Here is a 23,604-nt window from a genome sequence, read left to right as displayed (position 1 = left end):
TGATATTCCGTTGGCACTGAATGTAGTCAAACTCAAACAGTTTAGGAAAGATAACTGTACGTAGGGTGAGAGAGAGGGGGGGAGGGCGGGAGAGAGAGAGAGAGAGAGAGAGAGAGAGAGAGAGAGAGAGAGAGAGAGAGAGAGGAGAAAGCGGCAGGTCCAAAACCACTTTTTCTTATCAAGGGTGGTTAAAATTTACACTTCCGTAAAAATCTTAAAGTTGATTTCTTACATCATTACAATACTTGAGTTTATATTTCGTGTAATACATCAGTTATTCATAGACTTCAAAAAGGCATATGACTCGGTTAAGAGGGAAGTATTATATGATATTCTTATTGAATTTGGTATTCCCAAGAAACTAGTTCGATTAATTAAAATGTGTCTCAGTGAAACATACAGCAGAGTCCGTATAGGTCAGTTTCTATCTGATGCTTTTCCAATTCACTGCGGGCTAAAGCAGGGAGATGCACTATCACCTTTACTTTTTAACTTCGCTTTAGAATAGACCTATGCCATTAGGAAAGTTCAGGATAACAGGCAGGGTTTGGAATTGAACGGGTTACATCAGCTTCTTGTCTATGCGGATGACGTGAATATGTTAGGAGAAAATACACAAACGATTAGGGAAAACACGGAAATTTTACTTGAAGCAAGTAAAGCGATCGGTTTGGAAGTAAATCCCGAAAAGACAAAGTATATGATTATGTCTCGTGACCAGAATATTGTACGAAATGGAAATATGAAAATTGGAGATTTATCCTTGGAAGAGGTGGAAAAATTCAAATATCTTGGAGCAACAGTAACAAATATAAATGAGACACGGGAGGAAATTAAACGCAGAATAAATATGGGAAATGCGTGTTATTATTCGGTTGAGAAGCTCTTATCATCCAGTCTGCTGTCCAAAAATCTGAAAGTTAGAATTTATAAAACAGTTATATTACCGGTTGTTCTGTATGGTTGTGAAACTTGGACTCTCACTCTGAGAGAGGAACATAGGTTAAGGGTGTTTGAGAATAAGGTGCTTAGGAAAATATTTGGGGCTAAGCGGGATGAAGTTACAGGAGAATGGAGAAAGTTACATAACGCAGAACTGCACGTATTGTATTCTTCACCTGACATAATTAGGAACATTAAATCCAGACGTTTGAGATGGGCAGGGCATGTAGCACGTATGGGCGAATCCAGAAATGCATATAGAGTGTTAGTTGGGAGACCGGAGGGAAAAAGACCTTTAGGGAGGCCGAGACGTAGATGGGAGGATAATATTAAAATGGATTTGAGGGAGGTGGGATATGATGATAGAGACTGGATTAATCTTGCACAGGATAGGGACCGATGGCGGGCTTATGTGAGGGCGGCAATGAACCTTCGGGTTCCTTAAAAGCCATTTGTAAGTAAGTAAGTAATAAAAGTGTAACGTAAAAAATGGCAGAAAGGAAAGAAAATAAAAAATAGAATCGACTATTATTAAGAAACGAGGAGAGAAAATGAAGTAATAACTTACATTCCAAGCTACTTCAAGACTGTCATCTGTGTCTTGTACCAGTTGGAGATTATAATGCACAGCACTAGGCACTGAAATCAAATAAGAATGAATGTGCATCATCATCATTATCTTCATAATCTTCTTCAATAATAATATTATAATGATCAACAACAACAATAATAATAATAATAATAATAATAATAATAATAGTAGTAGTAAATATCTTGCCGTCGTATTATTGTTCCACTCAAAAAGTGATGACTTCAGCAGGTGGCCCGGGGGAGAATTCCTTCCGCGGATTCCTGGATGTCCCCACCAGAAATTTCAGACTTTTTTAAAGTAAAGGATATATTTTATGCAATATTATATTTCAATTTTATATGACTTTCCAGTAACTAAAATAGCAAAATTATTTTATGTAGATTTTCAGGTAATTGTTTTCTTGAAGTTTGATGGTCTGCCGGTCGATCTTGATTTAAATTTAAACGATCTGAATTTTCATTCTTAATTGTTACATTTAAGAAGTCAGATGAGCTGTGTTTTTATTGGCGTAGTTTTTAGTGTTACGTTTTGTTTAGCAAACATAATAATGTTGTTTACTAAAATAGTTAGAGCATATACAGTAAATATAGAGGAAGTGTTACGAATATGGAATACCATTTTGTTTTTCGTTTTGGGACCTACATGTTTTGAATACTGAACGTAAAGTATCGTCTTGTTTATGCTGAACGTCCCTGTGAATGGTACATCGACCTTATTGTTAGAAGTTCGTAAGATGTTATAAAATTCTGAAAATATAATTGTCTCAAAATCTAGTATATTTCCTTCATAAAAATGGAGGTGCAAATATGGAATACCATTAACAAGTTAAACGATGAACAAAATTGTGAAGTCAAACTGGCCTCTACTAAGAACAACAGAGAACAGGCATTCAGAATCTTCATTAGAAGATGTTTTTTCCCAACCGTAATAGTGAATCCAGACAAATTGTTTCTATCTCCTTTTCTCGAACTTGTTTCATGGCTTCTTGCATTGCCTTTCATTCCACTGTTTTCTAAGTTCGTTGGAAGGTGAGGTTTTCTCTCCTCCTACAGATGCCAACACTAGTAACGAAACAGTAAACCATGGTATAAAGGTAATACTAGTATTTCATATTTGTGACACACTGATGTTGTAAGTCATAAATAACCTCAAAAAATATAATTTAAAAACGAAATCAATTAAACATACATTGCTACAATCATCGATTATTTCTCTTTGAGAATATTGTGAATTTTATTAGTAACAACAATGTAATTTATTCGTCACAACAATAATTCCTTTCTACAATTCACCTTAATGCTCTCGTCAACAATTGGATCTTCACTCAACACAGTATTCGTTATAGCACTCCACCGACGACAATGACAATTTACTTGGACTATTACGCACAACAATGAACTGTTAATCTTAACTAATATTTACAAAGCACTATTTACAAATCAGAACTACCAGTTCTCAGTTCACAGTTCTTCTATCTCAGTCACTCGAGTTCACTGTACTCGAACTCGGGTCCCTCCAACTGCGGTCCACTGCACTCGAACTCAGGCCTTCGGATGCTGACGCAGATGCGGACGCACACTCGAGTCGAACTCCGGCACACAAGTCTGGCTTGCTTGCTCTGGCTTACTCACTGACTGAATAACTGAAAACTCTCTCGAGTTCGCTGGCGCTTCTTCTTTTATAGCAAAATCATAGTTGCGAGAAATTTCTACAGGTGTGTAGAGAATTATCTCGATATCTCCACTTCGACGGACTTCTGGAATAGTCGGGAAGGTCGTTCCACATTCACTGCGTTAAGTAGCAGCTGCGCGCGCAGCCTCCCTTCGCGTGTAGGCCCCTTTCCCCTTTCCCCGTGAAGCCCGCGCGATATGCTCTCTCGCGGGACGCTGGTCGTGAGTTCGAATCTCACGTCGCTGTCACAATATATAACGTTAATATTTCTATAGTCCCGACGCTGTTATTTCCGGCGTGACTCCGCCTCTTTGCTTACGTCTTAAAAAGTGAAGGCTCTATAAAGTCTAGGTAGGTAGTATCATTCGCCATTTTTGTTCTTACGTTGCCGAGCTACCATACGAGGAATCTATTTGCAACACCGTTAAACATTATCATGTCGTGACTCCTATGATAATAAACCAAACGCAATGTAATCCAGCAAATAATTGAGCGGCAAATAACGTCTTCGTGTGCTTTCTGCGAACGCCAACTAAAGAGCTAAAATGGCGGGCGATTATATTAAGTATTTATCGAGCCTTAAGAAATGAATCAGCAAATCACAAGGCGCACACGTTTAAATGTAGCCGACCTGCAACGCGATTGACTGCCGGATATTAGAGCGACGGGACTATAACATACAAATGTACATACATAAATGTTCTGCCCATGAGCAGGTTTTTCACTGCAAGTCCAGCATTCTCCAATCTTTCCTACTTTCTACCTTTCTCTTAGTCTCCGCATATGATCCACATATCTTAATGTCGTCTATCATCTGATGTCTTTTTCTGTCCTTAACTCTTCTCCCGTTCACAATTCCTTCCAGTGCATCCTTTAGTAGGCAGTTTCTTCTCAGCCAGTGATCCAACCAATTTATTTTTCTCTTGCTGATCAGGTTAATAACAATGTATATTCAAGATAAGAACTTAACGGCAAAATTTTCACTTTCCTCGAAAACGTAATAATGATAAATGTTTCAACAGTTCAGACTCTAACTGCAAACTAACACATTCCCGCGAAAGAGAGTATCAGTGCTTAGTAATTTGGAAGGCTTCCGCTTGAATACAACACGTCTCAGGTTGTATATTACACTATTTCATATTTGTAACACTTCTTCTAGATATTTCGGTGTACGATGACAAAACAAGAGACATTGTTTACTTTTCCTAAAAAAGAAAATACGTATTTAGGAGACAAAGGAAAGTGTATCCGTTGCATTTAACAAAGAGAATTCTCAATTGGCTTTGACTGAAAATGAAATCTGTGAGCTGATGATTTCATCTGTGTTATCTTCACCTTGTGCTGTTAGTGGTGAGTCAATGAATAAAACGGTTGAAAGCGAAATAAATAACGAAAACGATGGAAAACTAAATATGATTGCTTGTATTTCGATCATATTCGGGGTGACGCATTTTGTTAACTATGTGAAATTCATTTAAAAAATTACTTCTGAGTTCTTCAAAAACATGTGGGATATTTATACCAGTACTCTTTAAAAACATTAGGAAAGTACTGGAAAACGCATTCGTTTAATTTATTCGGTGAGTAATTATTACTATTTGTAGGTCTACTAAATTTAGGCGGTTTGTGTAAAAAGATACTTAAAACCGACTTACGGGACTATTTTACACTGAAGGATAGTTCATATTCATCATGTTTTATAAAACAATATTAATATTTTGAAGTTAATGCCCAGATTAATATTTAAAACAAAATATAATCGAATGAAAGCTCCCTTTCTTTAAGGGGAGAGGATGGTATTTTTTGGTGAAAAATGAGTAAATTTTCAAAAAAAAAATCTTTAAAATACTCTGTGATATGTGTGGAATGCATAGCATAACATTTTGTGGGTATTCGTGCCCTTATCGGATGTTGAGTCGCCATTTTTAAACTCCCTGCGTTATGGATTTTTAAATCACTCGCCCACTTTTATTGTTGTTTCCGGTAAATTAAATTTTCAAAAAAAAAATTATTTTTCTTTAAAACACCCTTTGATATGTGTGGAATGCATTGCATAACATTTTGTGGGTATTTGTGCCCTTATCGGATGTTGAGACGTCATTTTTAAACTTCCTGTGCTATGGATTTTTAAATCACACACCCGCTTTTATCGGTTTCCAGTAACTTCATTTTTTTTTTTTTTGCTACATTGCCAGACAAAAATGGATATAATTTCTGAATTATTAAAAATACATGCATGAAATTTAGAACACACATTCTTTAGACTATTAGGAAACTTTTCTCTGTAACAGAATTTTGTTAATTGATTTTGTTTTAAAAATACGTCCGTTTGTTTGCAAGAAAGGAAATCAGAAAATTGTTATTAAATTTTAATTGTTTATTTTACAAACGTAGGGACTAATATCAAAATTCTGTTACAGACAGTTTGTAGAACATGCTTTTGCAAATACATTGCAAAAAACTGTTTGAATCTATCTTTAAAAACGGTTTAGATATATCGGTTTTAGTACAATCCTGCATTGGGTATATATATTTTTTTCAAATTTGGGCTCCAAATTTTTTTTTTCAAAATATTTTCATTCGGTTGAGTTGCCACAGCTATGAGATCTCTACATACAAAAAATTAATATTTTACACCAAATAGGAAAAAAGTTAAAAAAAAATACCATCCTCTCCCATTAATTGACTCTATTTTTATATTAATGTTTACATAGCCTCTGTTGTTACATGAGGTTTGAATTATTGCCTCCTTTGCTGTCGGTTTCATTCCCTCCTGGTATAGTAGGAAACCCCTTCCCGAGGAAGGTAAGGTCTGACTTTGAGGCCAATTTAGTAAAATTAATTTGTCTTTTCGTACCCGTGTTTGAACTCACCTTTGCACTTTGTCCTGAACTCATTCGATGCCACACGCTCATCTTGGTAACTGTTTCCATCAGAATCTATCAGAATAGCTCTAACTTGGTAATGGGTTGCAGGTTTTAGTCCTGTAATGTTCACCACGACTTCCTGCCCTAGATTAGGTTTTGGTTCGAATTCTAGCCATGACATATCTCTTGACTTCTGTAAGTAGTACACGAATTTTACAAGAGTGGAGTGCAAATAAGTTTAATGCCTATTGTTAAGTGGAATGACATACTTTATGCATAAACTAAATAATAGTACATCTTGATTACACAACTTTTAACACTGTATCACTTCGGAATATGTAGATAAGAACAGAAGAATACAACACAAACACAAGAACACAAAAAATACATCACACTAACATACGAAAATAAAACACACATAAAATTGCAACCTTATTCAAGAAATTAAACTACAACATCGCATATAGAACAAACAACACTCTACAAAAACATCTCAACACACAAACAAATACAACCACACAGGCGTATACAAACTCAAATATAACACCTGCAACAACTTCTACATAGGACAGACAGGCAGATCATTCCAAACACGTTACAAAGAACACATCACAGTCATAACAAAATTACAAAACACCTCCACATATGCAGAACACATCACAAATGCCAACCACACCTACAGAGACATCAACACAGACATGGAAATACTGCACATCCAACCAAAAAGCCAGAAACTCAACACACTAGAACAATATGAAATATACAGACACACGAAAACACACCCCAACGATATTCTCAACACACAGCTCAATTTCAAAACACATACACTCTTTGTCTCTACACTTCGAACACACCCACACAGGAAACAAGAGGCGCCAAGACCAACAGCGACCAATTCCGAAGATGACCGAAAATAGGTCGAAACATTTTAACAAGGTACGTTAATAATATTTAACACAAGAAAGTTCTTATCTAAATAATAGTGTTTTGAGACCATTTTTACACAGACTACTCTTTGTACTCTTCGTAACAAAAAGGTTATGTCCTCGACAATAAATATCTAATTTATTGGTAAAAATACAAGTTAATACCCTTTATCACCTATACTCGGTTCAATATTTACTAAGATTCGAATATGATAACAAAATGCTTATATCACCCACAGTTTTCGAGATAAAAAGCAATTTAGTGTGATATAGTCTTAAGATAGCTTTGCAGCACAATGAAATCTAACACCCTTCAGTGTCCCTTGCGTGTGCAGTTCACATGAAAGAAATATATGACAATATTAAAATACTGCTGGATAGAAAGCAATACGAGGAACACCAGTGAAACTTACGTGCTGAATTAAAAGCCGTGGTAATGGATACTGAGCTGCAGAGAGCTTAAGAAAGTATTTTTGCTTCTTCTGTGAATGGAGTAGCCCTGCGATGGACAAACACTTTCGTGTAAAGAAGGGTCATTTTGAATAGAAACACGTCCGGAAGAGAAAAATATGCCACATCCACCTTTAATCAATCGTACAAGAGTCTTCTTTTCTCCACAACTTTTAAAATTAGGGTCAATCAAGTTATTTGTGAAGGCAATGGAAAAATAAAGCAAAGGATTTGCCTATCTAAGGCAGAAATTCCCACGCATCAGCGAAGAAAAGATAAAAGAAGGAATATTTGTTAGTCATCAGGTAAACCAAATACAGAATCGCGTTAAAAATCTTTGAACGGTGTAAAACGGGACCACATTGTTCAATTATTATTTAGTTGAAATGTTAATTTTATTCTAAACAAAACTCTTTTTTAATTTTTAAGCTAAGAAAACAAGATTTCCGCTTGCAGCATGATACGGTTTCAAGATCATATCACCCACATCATCATTTAAAATAAGCGGATAAATTGGGTCGGATTTCAGGCTGAAATACGTTGGGATCCTCGTGTTAAAGAGGTTGCTGGCATGGACCTCTACTGGAGAAGCTCTATCCCAATTAATTTCATTATTTCAATTCAAGATTTGTCTAATATTTTATGTTCAGTAATTAAAAAAAAGTGAATTGTATGTAGGCTAGTAGGTCTAAAGTAATTAAACATGTCTCACCTTGTACTGAATTTGATAGAATCTCGGCGTACCCAGTCCCATCTGATTCTCTGACTGCAGATAAGCTGTGACCACAACGTCAAGAAAACCTGGTGAAGTGTCTGGTTTCACAGACATGTACGTATACCCTGCGACGAAAGAACAATTTTTTTTCACACGTCTATGGCACAAGCCTCATCCTCAAGGTCCTCCTACTGCATCGTGTTCATGGTGGATAATTCGCGGGTGCTCGTGTAAAGGGGGTTAAGTCAAATTGCAAGGTATGTAAACTTCTCCCCTTTGGTACTGAACAAAACCCCTTTGTCACAAAATATGGAGCACTGTAACTGCATCATAGATGGAAGAATGACTTAACCCCTTTAACACAAGAGAAAAGTAATTGTGGATAGTTCAAATCTGTACTTATTCCAGTTTAGCCAAATCATACTTAACCCCCTTTACACGAGCACCCGCGAATTATTCCTAAATTCTTGAGGACCGACATGTCTTATGTAGTGAGAGCATACTCGTATTTTTGTTTTGTAACATATTTCCTAGTCCACACCTGTGGAGTAACGGTTAGCGCGTCTGGCCGCGAAACCAGATGGCCCGGGTTAGATTCCCGGTCGGGACAGGTTACCTGATTGAGGTTTTTTCCGGAGTTTTCCCTCAACCCAATATGAGCAAATGCTGGGTAACTTTCGGTGCTGGACTCTGGACTCATTTCACCGAAATTATCACCTTCATCTCATTCAGACGCTAAATAACCTAAAATGTTTATAAAGTGTCGTAAAATAACCTACTAAAATGAAAAAAAAATATATATATATATTTCTCTTTCCTCTGAAATTCGTGTCATTACATATTAAATTATAATTATATGATTTGTTTGTTGTACTTAAAATTCCAATGAGCATAATATTTCTGTTTACAATAATCGGTATTTTAAAATGTTATAGGCTACATATTAAAAGACGTTAATGATTTTTTATGAGATAATTACTGAGTATATTCCTATTTCATCATCATTCTGACTATTGTGAAATTAATCCCTTCTGTGGAAATCCAACATCTGATAACAATAAGGGTTTATAACTAGTGGCCACTAATATTTAGAGTGAGATGGAAGAGTTGCACTCATTACCTCTAGAAAGGGACGGTAATTACTCGTAATTAGATCCAAGGTTTTTTTGTCTTACTCTTCTGACTTGCAGTTGTCTTAACTTTGGAGCTGTCATACACATACATCATTCGCCATACTTATGAATCACGTGTCGGTCTGAGATCGCTATTTTCCGGAGCTGTTCTTTTAGAACTATAGTTACAGTCGGAACCAGTGACAAATTTATCACGTCGACAAAATCACAGGACTTCACATCACACCCCATCAGTATAGTGAATCATTCCGTCTGCGTAACAAACTCCACTAACGGGCGTGTTAATCTTAGCTACAACTCCGATTGTGATGATGCTTCTGCTTCGGCATGTGCTGACGCAAGTCCCTGTAACCTCTCTCGTATGCTTACGCTAGTGTAGGTGAGAAGCCATAAAATGATCTCCCTATGTGTTAGTTAATTCTACATACAAAAGTCGACGAAAATAATCGTTGGCATTCATTTCGCTTAATCCATCACAGTAAGTACTTAGTGAATTTAGCAAAAATTACACTCCGTGTTCAGTATTTCCAATAAGATTGATTTACAGGTACTGACGTCCCCTGCGGTGGCTAAATGGTCAGACCTTCAGCCTGTCACGGGGTTCTCCCGTTTCCCCATACTATTCGTCGACATAATTCCGTCACTATTTCTCCATTTCGTAATTCCATGCAATTCCCCGAACGCCAGCTGGCGACACACGGAGAGGGTTGGCCTAGGGACCAGAGACCTGCACAACGGCCCAGCCCATGGGCTGCTTCCGCACTGCACCGCACTGGGCTTCACAGTCAAGCACGGAACAAGCTCGTGACGTCATCGCACTGTCCGTGCGGGTTGCTTGCGTAGCGCTTTTGTGCGGTGGGCTGATATCAAGGCATCGAGCCCAAGTCTCCTCTTCTATCAGTTACTTATTAATTGTGTTTGCGCGGACTTATGCTTGCGTGTGCTGTTCGATCAACAGCCAGCTACTGTTTCAAACGTTTTTGTTTTAGTTTTTGATTTCTGTTTTTCAAGATGAGTCCAAATAATGGTAAATTGCAAAGAAAATATAGTCTCTGTGATTAAGTTTTCCGGGCTGAGATGCTGTGGCCTACTAGTAGACTGGTAGACCACGGAATATCAGTTCGGAAAACCTTCTTCATAGATACTTGCCGTGGAAGCACACATTCGAAAATAGTCTCTCTAGAGAAAAAGTAGTGAAGGATATAATCGCTGCTAGAAAGTTGAAAACAAGAATCGGATGGAAATTAAAAAAGTACCATTGGGGCAGTTTTTAAATATGTGTTCAACAACAGTGGAAAGTAATTTAATCTTGTATGTTGTCCGGTGTGCGGGGAACTGTTATGTTCATGCCACACACAAAGCGAAAGCACAACCAATGCGTGCAAACGGAAAAACAGTAAGATGCAACCAACTGGTGGGTTGATGTCAGTGCAGTGCTGAGCAGTGTGGTGGGCTACGGTGGGCTTCGAAGCCCAGTGCGACGAGCTAGGAAGCTGCCGCGTCAAACAGTGTTGGTCTTGGGTGGGCTGGGCTGCTGACGCGTACGGAATGCTAGTGCTGAGCTGTGGGCTACCGTGCATTACTCTGCTAGGAACTAGCGGTGTGAATTGCTCTATACCTGGGTACTCAGCGAACTTTAGTGTAGTCGCCGATGTGGATTTGGGAATGCGCCTAGGTTGAGGGTTAGCGCAATAGATCGTAAAAGATCATAGTACCCTCCTCCCAAAAATTTCATTCCATTCCATATAGTTACTGACAAACGATATGCGCAAAGCACGTATGAAAACGTATGTTACCATTAAAATCTCTAAAACGATTTTTTTAGCATCTCAGTATTTTGGCCTTATACTTCATATAATATTATAAAGGGAAAAGCACTCACTTTCCTGGCAGTATGGTGGAAAGTATCCAGGTTTACAGCCGTCTGAACACAGACCAGTGAAGACGTCGCAGGTATCCTTTGAGCATTTTCCACATGTCTGTTTGCATTCGGCTCCATACTCTCCCCATTCACAAGCTGGAAACACAAGAACAATTATATTTGAAAAATGGCAACCCAAACCCTGTATGTATAAACATTATTCAGAGTCGAGACATATAAGATTACTGTAGCAAGTTAATTTTGATTGGTGGACATAGCTACCGTTGTCTCCTTTAAATGCAATCTCTTTATCAAACAAATCATGTACGTTATTTTCTATAAACAAATGACCATCTCCTGGGTAGTTATATTAATGCTATATTATACTATCAATATTGTTAATATTTTAATAGATATAGTTCTTTCCCTCCAAGGTTATAAAACTGCTAAAACGCACGTGGATTTGATAATATTACTTGACGTAGAAAAATTATGTATCTCGTTAACTATCAGTCCTATTGAAATGTTCAGCGGAATAAAATTCGTCTTAAATATGTCTTAAAGAAACATGGAAGGCGTCTGGGAAAAGCATGGTTTAATGATTGGATCCAATAATGAACTTTTACAATTTTTAAAATCTTTGGAATCTATGACATCATTCCAAAAATAGTCGAAGTGCCTGTAGCAATCCTCAGAAACCATTTATATCAAATATTAGAGTTCCCCTTATTTTTAGATTGTAGAGTAAGGGAGGGTATTGTCGGATACCATTTTGATGTTTCAAAATAAAGGTAATTGAAAAAAGTTAGAACTGGAATTACTTAGTATTATAATAACCTCTTGGGGTTCCTGCAGATTGTACATAAGTACTAGGTAATTTACATAATATGTATTTGCTGTATAACTTGCAAAGACAAAACAGAAATAATATCATCACTGACAGAATGGGAAGCTAATGTCGGATACATTAGACATTATTATGTAAGAGGTATGATAATGCATTTAAAATAATACGTATATTGTATATCAGAAACTATTACAATAGTGTTCTGTTTAGCCAGCTGATATGCGAGCCTTTTAACATCATTTCTGGTTCATCCAAAATATTTTCTCTCCATCATTAACACATAGTCAACTAGCTTCTCTTCAAGTGAAGCTGGGAGTATTGATTTTCGTCCAAGTTTCGATTTAACGGCTTTGGTGGGCTCAGAGTTGGACCGTGCATAATCAAATAATGTTGATCGAAGTACATTGAATCTTTTGGAAGCAGCAAGATAGCACATTCTTTTCTCCCGTACTGCGACAATGGCATTTACCATATCTTCAGACTTCCATTTTTTAGACTGAATCTCTTTTTTCTTTTACTTTAGGCATCTAAAAATATCAGAAGAAGAAACAATTCGTTACTTCATAATATTCGATTAATTAGAAAATTAATTACTTACATTAATTAAAAATACCCATGAGTAAAAATGTAGTGGTTTGTTGTAGAAAACATATAAATGGGTTTAAGGCAGCTTTTATGTAGCGAGCAGCATTGAAAGACAGCCGACAATGCCCACGGCTAGTATCCGACATTGCCCTCGGCTAGTATCCGACATTGCCCTCAGCTAGTATCCGACATTGGCCGACTCTTCACAAACAGTAAAACAAGCCAGCTGCATGAAACATGTTGTCGATAGCATTTATGCAATTAGAGAATTAAGAAGCCTTACCTATGGTATATCAAACAGTACATACCATGTTGTGTAAATATAAGAATAACTTGTAACGAATAAATCACATTACTTACCCTCAAAAAGTTTTTTTTCTTTTTTTTTTTCTTTTTTTTTTTTTTTCTTTTTGCAGAAACGTTGAAAACACGCTATTCACACACAGTGAAGCACTCAACAGTAATGGCTATTCATGCAGATGTTCGTCTGCTTTTAGAGAACGTAATGCATTATTTTCACATCAGATTGCACCATTCGATGGAAAAGAAATATGTTATCCGAGATTATCCGACATTACTAGACCTATCCGACAATCCCCTCCCTTACTCTATTTGTATAGTCTATGTGTATAATTTCTTTGAACTCTGCATTCTTGTTTTCTGTTTACGTAAACTTGTCTCAGTTACGTATTGTCATTTATGTCAATTATTATTTTTCTATGTATATTATTCGGTGTTTTTGGAAACCCAGAATGCATGGGCAGATGACTTTATGAAAAATGAATAATATAGTATTCTCTTTAGAAATATAATAAGCGAGATATTTCGATTTATTTACTTCAGGCTCCCTTACAATCCCTCTCTTAAAGAAAGTATTTTGAATGTATATAATAATAATAATAATAATAATAATAATAATAATAATAATAATAATAATAATAATGATTTATTTTAGCTGGCAGAGTTAAGGCCATAAGGCCTTCTCTTCCAATAGTCTAATAAATGGGACACAACTTACATTACATACCAATTTTCATAGCAATCGATTCAGTCATTATCGAGTGAAAAGGTTACACATATACTGTACAGACATTGTATGTACAAAATTAAAAAAAAAAAAAAAATGCGTTTTTCGGTTTCGGGACAGTTATTATACATGTTAACGCTAATTTTATTTTTCCAAAAGTGGCAATTATCAGAAAAAATTAGGTAACAGTTTTATGATTAGTGTAGATAATAAATACTTCAGAATAAAATAATTAGCATTTATAGGTTCATAGAATTTTAATCTTAGTACACAGGATGAGCCTAGCTTTCACCGTCGTTATATTACATTACTACGAGTATTTCCGCAAAATTTTGGAGATTTAGTTACCCCAGAAATTGAAATTTCATCACAATCATCAACATTGAACTAATGGCCGTTCCGTCCTCATTACAACTGGTCTCTCCACCGTAATCTCAGGCTTTCCAAACCTCTTCTTCCTCTAGAAGCGTACTCCAGTAGAACGATAGAAATTCCGTCGCTTCCCATTCTCTCAAATTACAATACCGAAAAAGTTAAATAATGCTTTGATCTGGCAACAGTGCATCAGTGGAAGGACTTGTCTGGCTTACTTTTAATGTCAGAGTAATTATGTTCTATAGCCGATTCTTCTTAGCGAAATTAATTCTCCTTTTTTTTTCTTTCGAAACTGCATCGATTGTGTAACGTTGACCCAAAGTTTTGATGTAGTGGTTGTAGTGTATCAATGGTATTGAATAATTTAAATCATTTCCCCAAATATCTTGAAGCTCTCGGCTAGATCTTAGGGTTCGTACACGTTGGAGCAACGATAAACGATAAAAGAAACGATCTAGCGACGCTTTGGTATTATCAAAGAATCAAGTGTTCATATCGGAGCGACGAGGACGCGGGAAGCGATTATTTTGATTTATCAGTAGAAGATATTCTATGCTTCCACTTAATGAAAGAAGATTATAGGAAATATCAGCTGCTAAGTTCAAGGTTATTATAACTTAAATATGTACAAAATTAAACCCGTTTCTCATCCCAAAGATAGTATAAATTCATTGTGTTGTGATTGGTTCTTGTGATCACATAATATATGACGAATAAATACACAACTGATCAATTTGCCAATATCTACAATAATTAATTTAATAAGCCGAAATAATAATAAATCGATTAATATTCGGATATATTGACAACCATCGGTAATTATACAGATTAATATTATCTTAGTCAGAGATCATATGAACGACAAGAGCGAAGAAAATGGAACTTTTCTTCTTCGTCGCTTTTATCGTGCATCTTCGCTTTTATCGTTACTCCAATATGCACACCTCAATGACAATGCATGCTTCAATTCTCTCTGATCTAGCATCGCTGCTTCTTTTATCGTTTATCGTCGCTCCAACGTGTACGTACCGGTACCCTTAGGCATGTTTGCTAAGTCTTCTACTGACAATAGAATTTATTGAGCTATATATTTCATTTTGGGCTAGGATAGCCTACTAACATTAATATTCTAAGCACAGCCTTGCAAGTGCGTGTGGGCAAGGATATTCAACATTGCCACTATTTCCGCTGCCAAACTTGTTTAACGTGATATACTGTGCAATTCACTGGAGATACATTGCACAGTTGCCAAACCTCTTATTATTTGGTTAATTAACTGTGTTTCTCCATTTACGGCAATAAAAGGTCGCCCTAATATCCATTTTTGTTCGAATGATAATCTACATAGTTCCACAAAGCGTTTCTACAATATTCTTCTGAAAGTTTGTTGCGTTTTTCTAGCACTTTGATTACCTTTCTAGTTGTCGTTAACGAATGCAAGCCAGATGCGCCTCATCTTAGACTAAGTCGAATCAGATTTATGTAAATTATATCAACTTAACTCTAGAAGTTTAATTAGAAATCAAATACTATAAATATTGTAAGGAGTGCTTATAGCCTATTTGATTCATAGATCTTTTCTTTTCTAGTAGGTTATTTTACGATGGTTTATCGACAGCTATGGCTGTCTGGCGTTTGAGTGATAATGCCAGCGAAAAGAGTCCACGTTCCAGCGCCGAGTGTTAGCGAGCATTTCCTCTTAATTGGTTCAGAGAAAACTCCAGAAAAACCTCAACCAGGTAACTTGTCCCAACCAGGATTCGAACCCGGAACCGCTCATTTCACGGTCAGGCGTGCTAACCGTTAACCGTTACTCCACGGCAAATGGACTCCATAGATCTTAAAGAAAAGTATACATGAAGGTCATAGGGAACAGTTTCAAGCACGTGTTTCCCAACAGGCTGGCAGAAGTCTTTTGAACTGTAGTTTTCAAGTTATTTTAAATATTTTTGTTTTGTTTTACACTGCATATTCGCAACTGATTTCTTTATATATTCTTATAGTTCCTATCGCTGCTTAACTTTGACGATTTTAAAACGTTTTTTCTGAGACAACGTACCTTAATTTTTGTCCAGATAATTGACAATCGTAGTCCACTGCTGTGGAATAACGGTTAGTATGTCTGATCGTGAAACGAGCGGGTCTGGGTTCAAATACTGGTTGGAACAAGTTGCCTGTTTGAGGTTTTTCCGGGGTTTTCCCTCAATCCATTAAGAGAAAATTGAAAACTCAATATAAATCTCCAGATATTGTTGCTGAAATCAAAGCCCGTAGGTTGTAATGGTTAGGACATGTAATCAGGATGAATGATCAGAGAATACCAAAAAAGATTCTAAACACAAAACCAGAAGGCAGGCGCAATATTGGCAGACAGAAACTAAGATGGTTGGATGGAGTGGAGGAAGATTTAAGGACTCTAGGCATGAGAAGATGGAGGCAGAAGGCTCTGGTTGGACAGGAATGGACCAAGATCCTAAGGGAGGCCAAGGCTAGACTACAAGGGCCGTAGTGCCAAAGAAGAAGAAGAATTAAGAGAAAATGCTGGGTAACTTTAGGCGCTTGACGCTGGACTCATTTCGCTGGCGTTATCATCTCCATCTCATTCAGACGCTAGATAACCTTAGCAGTTGAAAAAGCGTCGTAAAATATCCACTTTAAAAACAGACACTCGTTTCTTCAGTTTGAGTAAACATTTCTGAGATGGAAACCAAATTTACCAGTTGTACCGAAACATTAAATCATATTATTATTATTATTATTATTATTATTATTATTATTATTATTATTATTATTATTATTATTATTACAAATAAGATACCCTGGAAGAAATGGTATATTTACTTATATCGCAGTGAGTTCCTTTTAACCCCGGAGCACAGGCGCATGGCAGCTTCGGGCGACAGAGTCTCATCCCTTGACAGCCCCGACTGGTCATCGAACACCGAGCATCACATTTTGATCCGTAAAAGTTCTCTCCACAGCCTGCAAGAAGCCAGAATCATTGGAGGTTATTATATGATGGATTATGCCTTATTTTTTAACTCATACTTACCTAAACTTCCTTTATATTTTAATTACAGTTTTCTTTTAGAAGTCTGTGTAAGTTTCTTATGGCAGATCAGCGGTGTATAGCAAGGTAGATTAACTTAATGGTTGTGCTGCTACCGTAAGAGGAGATGTCAAAGATAATGGTAAAAAATTCTATTTTTTAATTTAATTTTATTTATTTTAGTCTCTGATGTTTAGAAATTAGTTTTACAAAATTTTACTTCGAAATTCCATAAGAAAGTGCCCGAAAATAATTATTAAATGCCATGATGTCACGCCACTCATCATTGTAATCCTAAATTCTACGCTTCATTACCCCAAAGTTACAGTTTTTTTTTAAGAATATACCCAAAACTCAGAAGCTAACTTATGGATTTTGCTGAAATTTTGCACACTTGCTCAATTTGTGTATCAATGCCAGGCAAATCTTCACAGCTGGTGTATTTTTGCAAAGAATAATAAATTTAGGGAAATTGTACTATGTTCTGGTCACGAGGCATAATCATATACTTTATCTTTTCTGAATTTACTTCCAAACTTATCTCATTACTTGCTTCAAGTAAAATTCCCGCGTTTTTCCTAATAGTTTGTGGATTTTATCTTAATATATTTACATCATCCGCATAAACAAGCAACTGATGTAACCCGTTCAATTTAAAACCCTCTCTGTTATCCTGGACTTTCTAGAACAAAAGTAATAGTGCATCTCCTTGCTTTAGCCCGCAGTGAACTGGAAAAGCATCAGGCAGGAACTGGCCTATATGGATTCTGCTGTACGTTTCACCGAAACATATCTTAATTAATCGAACGAGTTTCTTGGGAATACCAAATCCAATAAGAATATTAATTTCTGTATTTCTATTACTATATTATATAAAACTTCTCACTTTACCGAGTCAAATGTCTTTGGAAATCTGTAAATAACTGATGAATAGACTTCGTTGAATTGCCACAGGCAGCATGCAATCAGGTTGCCGATGTAGTATAGAAGAGGTGAGCGACCGCCCTGTCTCGTAGTATAAGCAGTTCATGTTGAGTTGTGACCGCTCCTAATAGATAGAGCAGCTACAGCTAATGTATACCTATGTAAGCACTTGTTTTTGCATTACTGTGGTTGGAATAGTCAAAGCTTAACATTTGTTCAGTGCAGACAATAATTCAATCAAACATACTACAATGAGAGTGTTGCTGTTCCAAATAATTGCCCCTGGAATACCCTTACCCCCGCAGCCAATCTTGATCCGTTGGGGAACGTGGTTGGATGCTGTTAATTATTATGCAGAACATTACGGCAAAATAATAGAGGTCATTGATGCATTGGATAGGACAGACAGTTCCGCTGTTGCAGCTGTAAAACCATTGTCTTCTGAACAGCTATTGGAAGATATTCTGTTCATTGATTCTAAATTTAAAATCGTGTCCAAAAGCATCATCCTGTTAGAATCGTCTAAACTACAACTCTCAGAAGTCCTTAATATAGTGGATAAAGTATTACAAACCATTATCCAAAATAACAATTCACTAATCTCAGAAAAAGTGAAATGTAAGTTGAGAAACATTATTGCTAAAAATTCTGGCTATTCATAACTTCGTATTATAAATGATGTACTATCAGGTCACGACAAGACATCTGAAGTTGGTGTACTAAAAAGTAGTGACTTTCCGTTCTTCAAATATGTACGTATTACATCGTGTGATTTCGAACGTACATTTTCCCAAAATAAAAACTGTTTAAGTGACCATCGGAGGAGGTTACTTTGCAGTCGCTCAAAATGTACATAACTCTTTACTGTAATGTACATATTCAAGGATTATGTATCTTATATTACATTTTAAGAGTTAATATATCTCACTGTAAAATAATTGTGTATTTACATGTTTAGACATTTCCTACTTCAATGATCATTCATTATATTTCTTGAATGAAGGATTCAGGTTTTATTGTAACCGCAGTATACTGCTCAGGTTAACATTACAGGCATAATCTATCGTTTGCACGCCCCCTTTCTTATACAGTCCATACCGCGTGCGCAGTAAACCTTGCGATTCTCGTGGCAATTCCACGAAGTCTACTGATGAATAATGTTTTTGCTTTAATTGAATCTTTACCAAATATGTATCAAAATGTTTACTTTCAGGACAATTTAACCAAATAATGCATTTCAATTTTTTTATGTATGCAGTGCCTTTTGTAAATTATTTTCACAGTATAAAGTAACTCCCGAACCGCTCTCGTGTGACTCTGTCGATAATAGATTAATAACACCGCTTGAATTGTTATTGAGTCTTTCAAATCAAACCCTTCCATCTGTAATAGAAATACAGAAATTAAACTTATTGCTAAATAATCGCCATTGTTGTTAACATGCCTCTCATAATTGTGGCACCAGGCAACCGATACCGGCTTTCTAGAATTGCTGTGGCCTGGAGATGAACTCATGTTTAACAGCAATTTTCACCACTTTAACCGATGGGAATGTTGTTCCATTTAGGCTTTTTTAAACTCTTCAAAAATATGAAAGTCACATGGAGATAAGTCTGGGTTGTAAGGGAGGTATGATAGTGCTTTCCAGCAAAACATATGCAACCCGTCCCTTGTTGATCTGAGAGTGTGAGCTCGAGAATTGTCATAGAATAAAATCATTCTGCTTATAAAGAAAAGTCTGGGCGTTTATTCTTGATGATTTACCCAAGATTCCGAGGATATTGTATAGAGCTGTGCATTGATCATTTGTCTGCGCTCCAGAAATTGCACTAGCAATGGACCTCGATATTCGATAACATACCTCTCCCTGCACTTCTTGCAACTTGAGCTTTTTAGGACGAGGAAATACTGGAGCAACGGGAGTATGGGTCAGAATGATGGCACTAGGTCTCGTCACCTGCCACAATGCGATGCAAGAACTGATCACCTTCCTCCTGTTATCTTGTGAGGTTCTGTTGGCAGATTCTCATACGTTTAGCTTTCTGTCAGCAGTTAAAGAGTATGACACCCACTGAGTGCAAACTTAGCTATTCTGCAGATTTTAAAGGACATGTTGGTTCAGAAAAGTGTGAATGCAATTAATAATTATATATAATAAATTTTCAGTCAAATACACTTTTCAGTTTGTGAGGTCAGATAATCTGTTACATCACAATATTTATTACAAAGTCACTAATATTTTCGACTTCAAAAAAGTCATCATCAGGTGCATGAGATGCAAACAATTTTAAATTAGGTGATAGTTGATCTAACAATTAATGATATAGTAAGTAATGCACGTGCTGGCATTTACAAGTATATAAGTTTCGTGCCTCTTGAGGTAAACTGTACATGGTAAAGCTGAACACTGATTCTAGGTTCTCGTATGTGTATAAAACAAGGAAAGGCACAGCATGATATTAACCTTATACAATTAAGGCTAAATATTCTCATTAGGTCATATCATTAAAATTAAATTTGTACAATTTGATATTAACTATGTTAAAATGTTATATATAATGTATAAATTTAAAAGGGATGGAAAAAGCTGTGATGCAAATGCTGTTGGTAGGAGAGCACGCAGTCTAATTCGTCGTGGTGAATGCCATATTTGTATAGTTGTTCAGTTGTTTACGTCCAGACAAGGAGGCGTGTTTTACCCGACGTTACATGTAACATCTTTTTCATTTATTCGCAACAGCAATGACAGGTATGCAAACCATTCTCCGGTCTATACCCCCGTAACACTTAGTAAGGCTTAGCCGATTTTTATTTGAACTAATGAAATATTTTTAGGATTTTGAAACAATGTATTTTGTGTGCAATGCCTTAATCGTAACTTCATACACTTATTTAGTAGCACGGTAAATGAAGTCACACATGTCTTCTGAATAACAGTTCAGAAAATGATACTATAAACGTAAGATAATGTAGGATTTTGTATTGTTGCGAAAAGCGCAAAATTTATGTGAAGGTTTCGCCACTGTTATGACATGTTTCTAATTAATAGCCAAATACTTCACTGTAAAATGTTTCTAAGTAGAAATTGGTATCAGATGAAGAGTTCACTGTTCAACAATATGCCAATTTAGAAAAATTTGTGTAGCTGCTTTTCATATGAGCAGCCCTGGACACAACGGGGAAGTGAAACGGAACTCAGAAACCTCTAACAGTGTCCTTTTCGCTTACTCTGCCTTATAAGCAAACGCACAGTAGGCATTGTACATCAGTGATGGATTTCAGGCTACCAGCCAAAGCCGAAAGTTCGTTAAAGCTATAGGGTAAACATTGGTAATTTCGTGATAATTTCATGAAAACTAATTTAAAATGCAAATGTGTAAACATATCCTTATTTCGATTTTTTCATCTAAAAGACGATAACTTGCTGTACAAATCTGGAGACATAAAAGATTGGATACGTTCTTGAATATGTGCCAAAAACCACTTTTACAACTTAAGCTGAAAGGTTGGTTATTTCGTGACAACCTTGGTAATTTCGTGATATTGCATTGATAATTTCGTGAGAGGTAGAAGAATTGTGGAAAAATTAATTAAAGTCAAATGAAATTCTCAATTATTGTTACAAGACTTCAAACATAGTAATTCCGTCTAATATTCATAGCAAGAAAACATAGAAATACATATCAACACATAATAAGAATAAAATAAAAGTAAAAATTAAAATTGAAAAGGGATCTTCTTTGCCCTGAAAGGGTGAACACTTTTATTACGGACTTTACTATAGCCTATATTACTAGGGTAACTCCAAAAGTAATGCATAACGTTTGTTTAAAAATTATATTTTTATCCTACAGCTTTGCTATTTTCACAGAATGTAGATGCATTCTTAAGAAACAAAATGTCACTTTTCCACATAATCCCTGTCCCTTTCAAGTTCCTTACGTAACCTAGGAACGAGGGCCTGTAGACCAGCACGGTAAAAGTCTGGACCAACACGTCTGAGCCACTCTTGAGCAGCGTGCACAAGGGAGTCATCTTCTAACCTCGTTCCGCGAAGGGATCCTTCAGTTTACCAAAGAGATGGTAATCGCACTGTGCCAGTTCAGGACTGTAAGGCGGTTGTTTCAGTGTTGTCTATCCGAATTTTCTGATCTGGTCTGTGTTCTTGTGACTGACATATGGCTGTGCGTTGTCGTGCAATAGCAGAACATCCTGCTTCTCCCGATGTCGTCGAACACGACTCAGTCGAACTTGAAATTTCTTAAGAGTTGCAAAATACCCGTCAGAATTAATGATGGTTCCGTGTGGCATGATATCCACAAGCAAGAGTCCTTCTGAATCGAAAAACACAGTAGCCATAACGTTTCCTGCCGAAGGTGTACTTTTGAATTTCTATTTCTTTGGTGAATTTGCATGATGCCACTCCATTGTCTGCCTCTGTCTCCGGTCCATCTTCTGTCACAATTCTTGCAAGTAAGTCATCTAGCACTTATCATTGACACTTAGCATGATAACAAATCAAACAGAAGCTACACTGAACCCATTGCGTCTCCGTTTTCTTTTTTTGTTATCACATCTTGTCTTCTGATTTCTAAAATTCCTATTGTAGTACATGTTATACTATTTTAAAAATTGTAACACTTAATGCTCAAAAAAATTTCGCCTCATACAGCTAAGATTTCTATCAGTAAAGCTAAGCCTATATGGCGACTACAGATGTATCTAAAATTCCAAAAACATTTCCTAAAATTTTATGAAGATGCAATAAATCTTTGTGCCAAATATCATCTGCTTATCTTTAGTAATAAGCCTGTAATGTAATTACAAACATCCACAAAATTTGTATGCCTGAGAAATCGACGCAAACTTGCTCTCTTCAAACATGAAAGCTCACTGAAGCAACTACAATAGTCACACAAAGATTAGCTGTATGTTTCTGGAAACTGGACAACATATGCAATCTCTTGGAGGAAATTTGGATCTCGTAACACCATTGGTTAGTTCACAAAAGAGCAAAGAAAAAGTATCACGAAATAACCACTGCCACGAAATTACCAATGTTTACCCTAATGCTTGCCGTATACAACTCGTCACTGAGCAATGCTTATCCTCCTGACTACTCGTCTCAGCCGGGGAAGATGGAGTGGGAAGTTGAAGGGAAAATCTGCAGTGACTCAATTGAGTTATTAGCGCCCAAACCTACATATGCGTAAGAAGAAAATTTCTGAACTGTTTCTCGCACAAACCCATAAGTAGTTCTGTGACTCCTAGATAGAATTTGGTATGGTGGCGCTTTGATCTGAGCCGTTTTACTGTTAAGTAAGCTTGTGATACGTCACTAAATACTTCTCTATCAGTTATGCTACTACGTAATTGTACAGCAATGAAGGCCCGAGAGGCTGTTTTCCTCTCCAACTTACTCCAACACCAGGGTCGTTAGCCTTATTCAAATATAGTTAGTTTTGTTTTTGGTAATTTTCAAGAACTTTCTTTTATAATTTTAGTGTCATCACGTAGGTAATACGTCACAGGAATATGTAATCTAAGTCCGCATTCCTGTTTGTGTAAAAGTATGACGTGATCGTATGATGAACGTTTATCAAGAGCGTTGTAGGTCCTGATTGCAAATTAGCCTATGCT

The 23,604-nt window shown here is 36.5% G+C and overlaps 1 protein-coding gene across 2 annotated transcripts in view; it reads right to left on the bottom strand.

Moving 5' to 3' along the window:
- Window positions 1-23,604, bottom strand: part of LOC138699511 (tenascin-R-like) — a 121,969-nt gene that overhangs the window by 29,519 nt on the left and 68,846 nt on the right. Inside the window, exons 11-15 of one of the 2 annotated variants that reach the window (XM_069825451.1) lie at window positions 16,833-16,973; window positions 11,179-11,313; window positions 8,161-8,288; window positions 6,079-6,265; window positions 1,511-1,581 (exon numbers count right to left, since the gene is read on the bottom strand). In XM_069825451.1, coding sequence (XP_069681552.1) covers window positions 1,511-1,581; window positions 6,079-6,265; window positions 8,161-8,288; window positions 11,179-11,313; window positions 16,833-16,973 — 662 coding nt within the window. The remainder of the gene's footprint in view (window positions 1-1,510; window positions 1,582-6,078; window positions 6,266-8,160; window positions 8,289-11,178; window positions 11,314-16,832; window positions 16,974-23,604) is intronic. The other variant, XM_069825452.1, reaches the window with a different exon arrangement.

The sequence above is a fragment of the Periplaneta americana genome, chromosome 5, assembly GCF_040183065.1.
Source record: "Periplaneta americana isolate PAMFEO1 chromosome 5, P.americana_PAMFEO1_priV1, whole genome shotgun sequence".
Classification (NCBI taxonomy): Eukaryota; Metazoa; Arthropoda; class Insecta; order Blattodea; family Blattidae; genus Periplaneta; species Periplaneta americana.
Note: the sequence above shows the minus strand (reverse complement) of the source record. Positions and strands in the feature narration are given on the sequence as shown.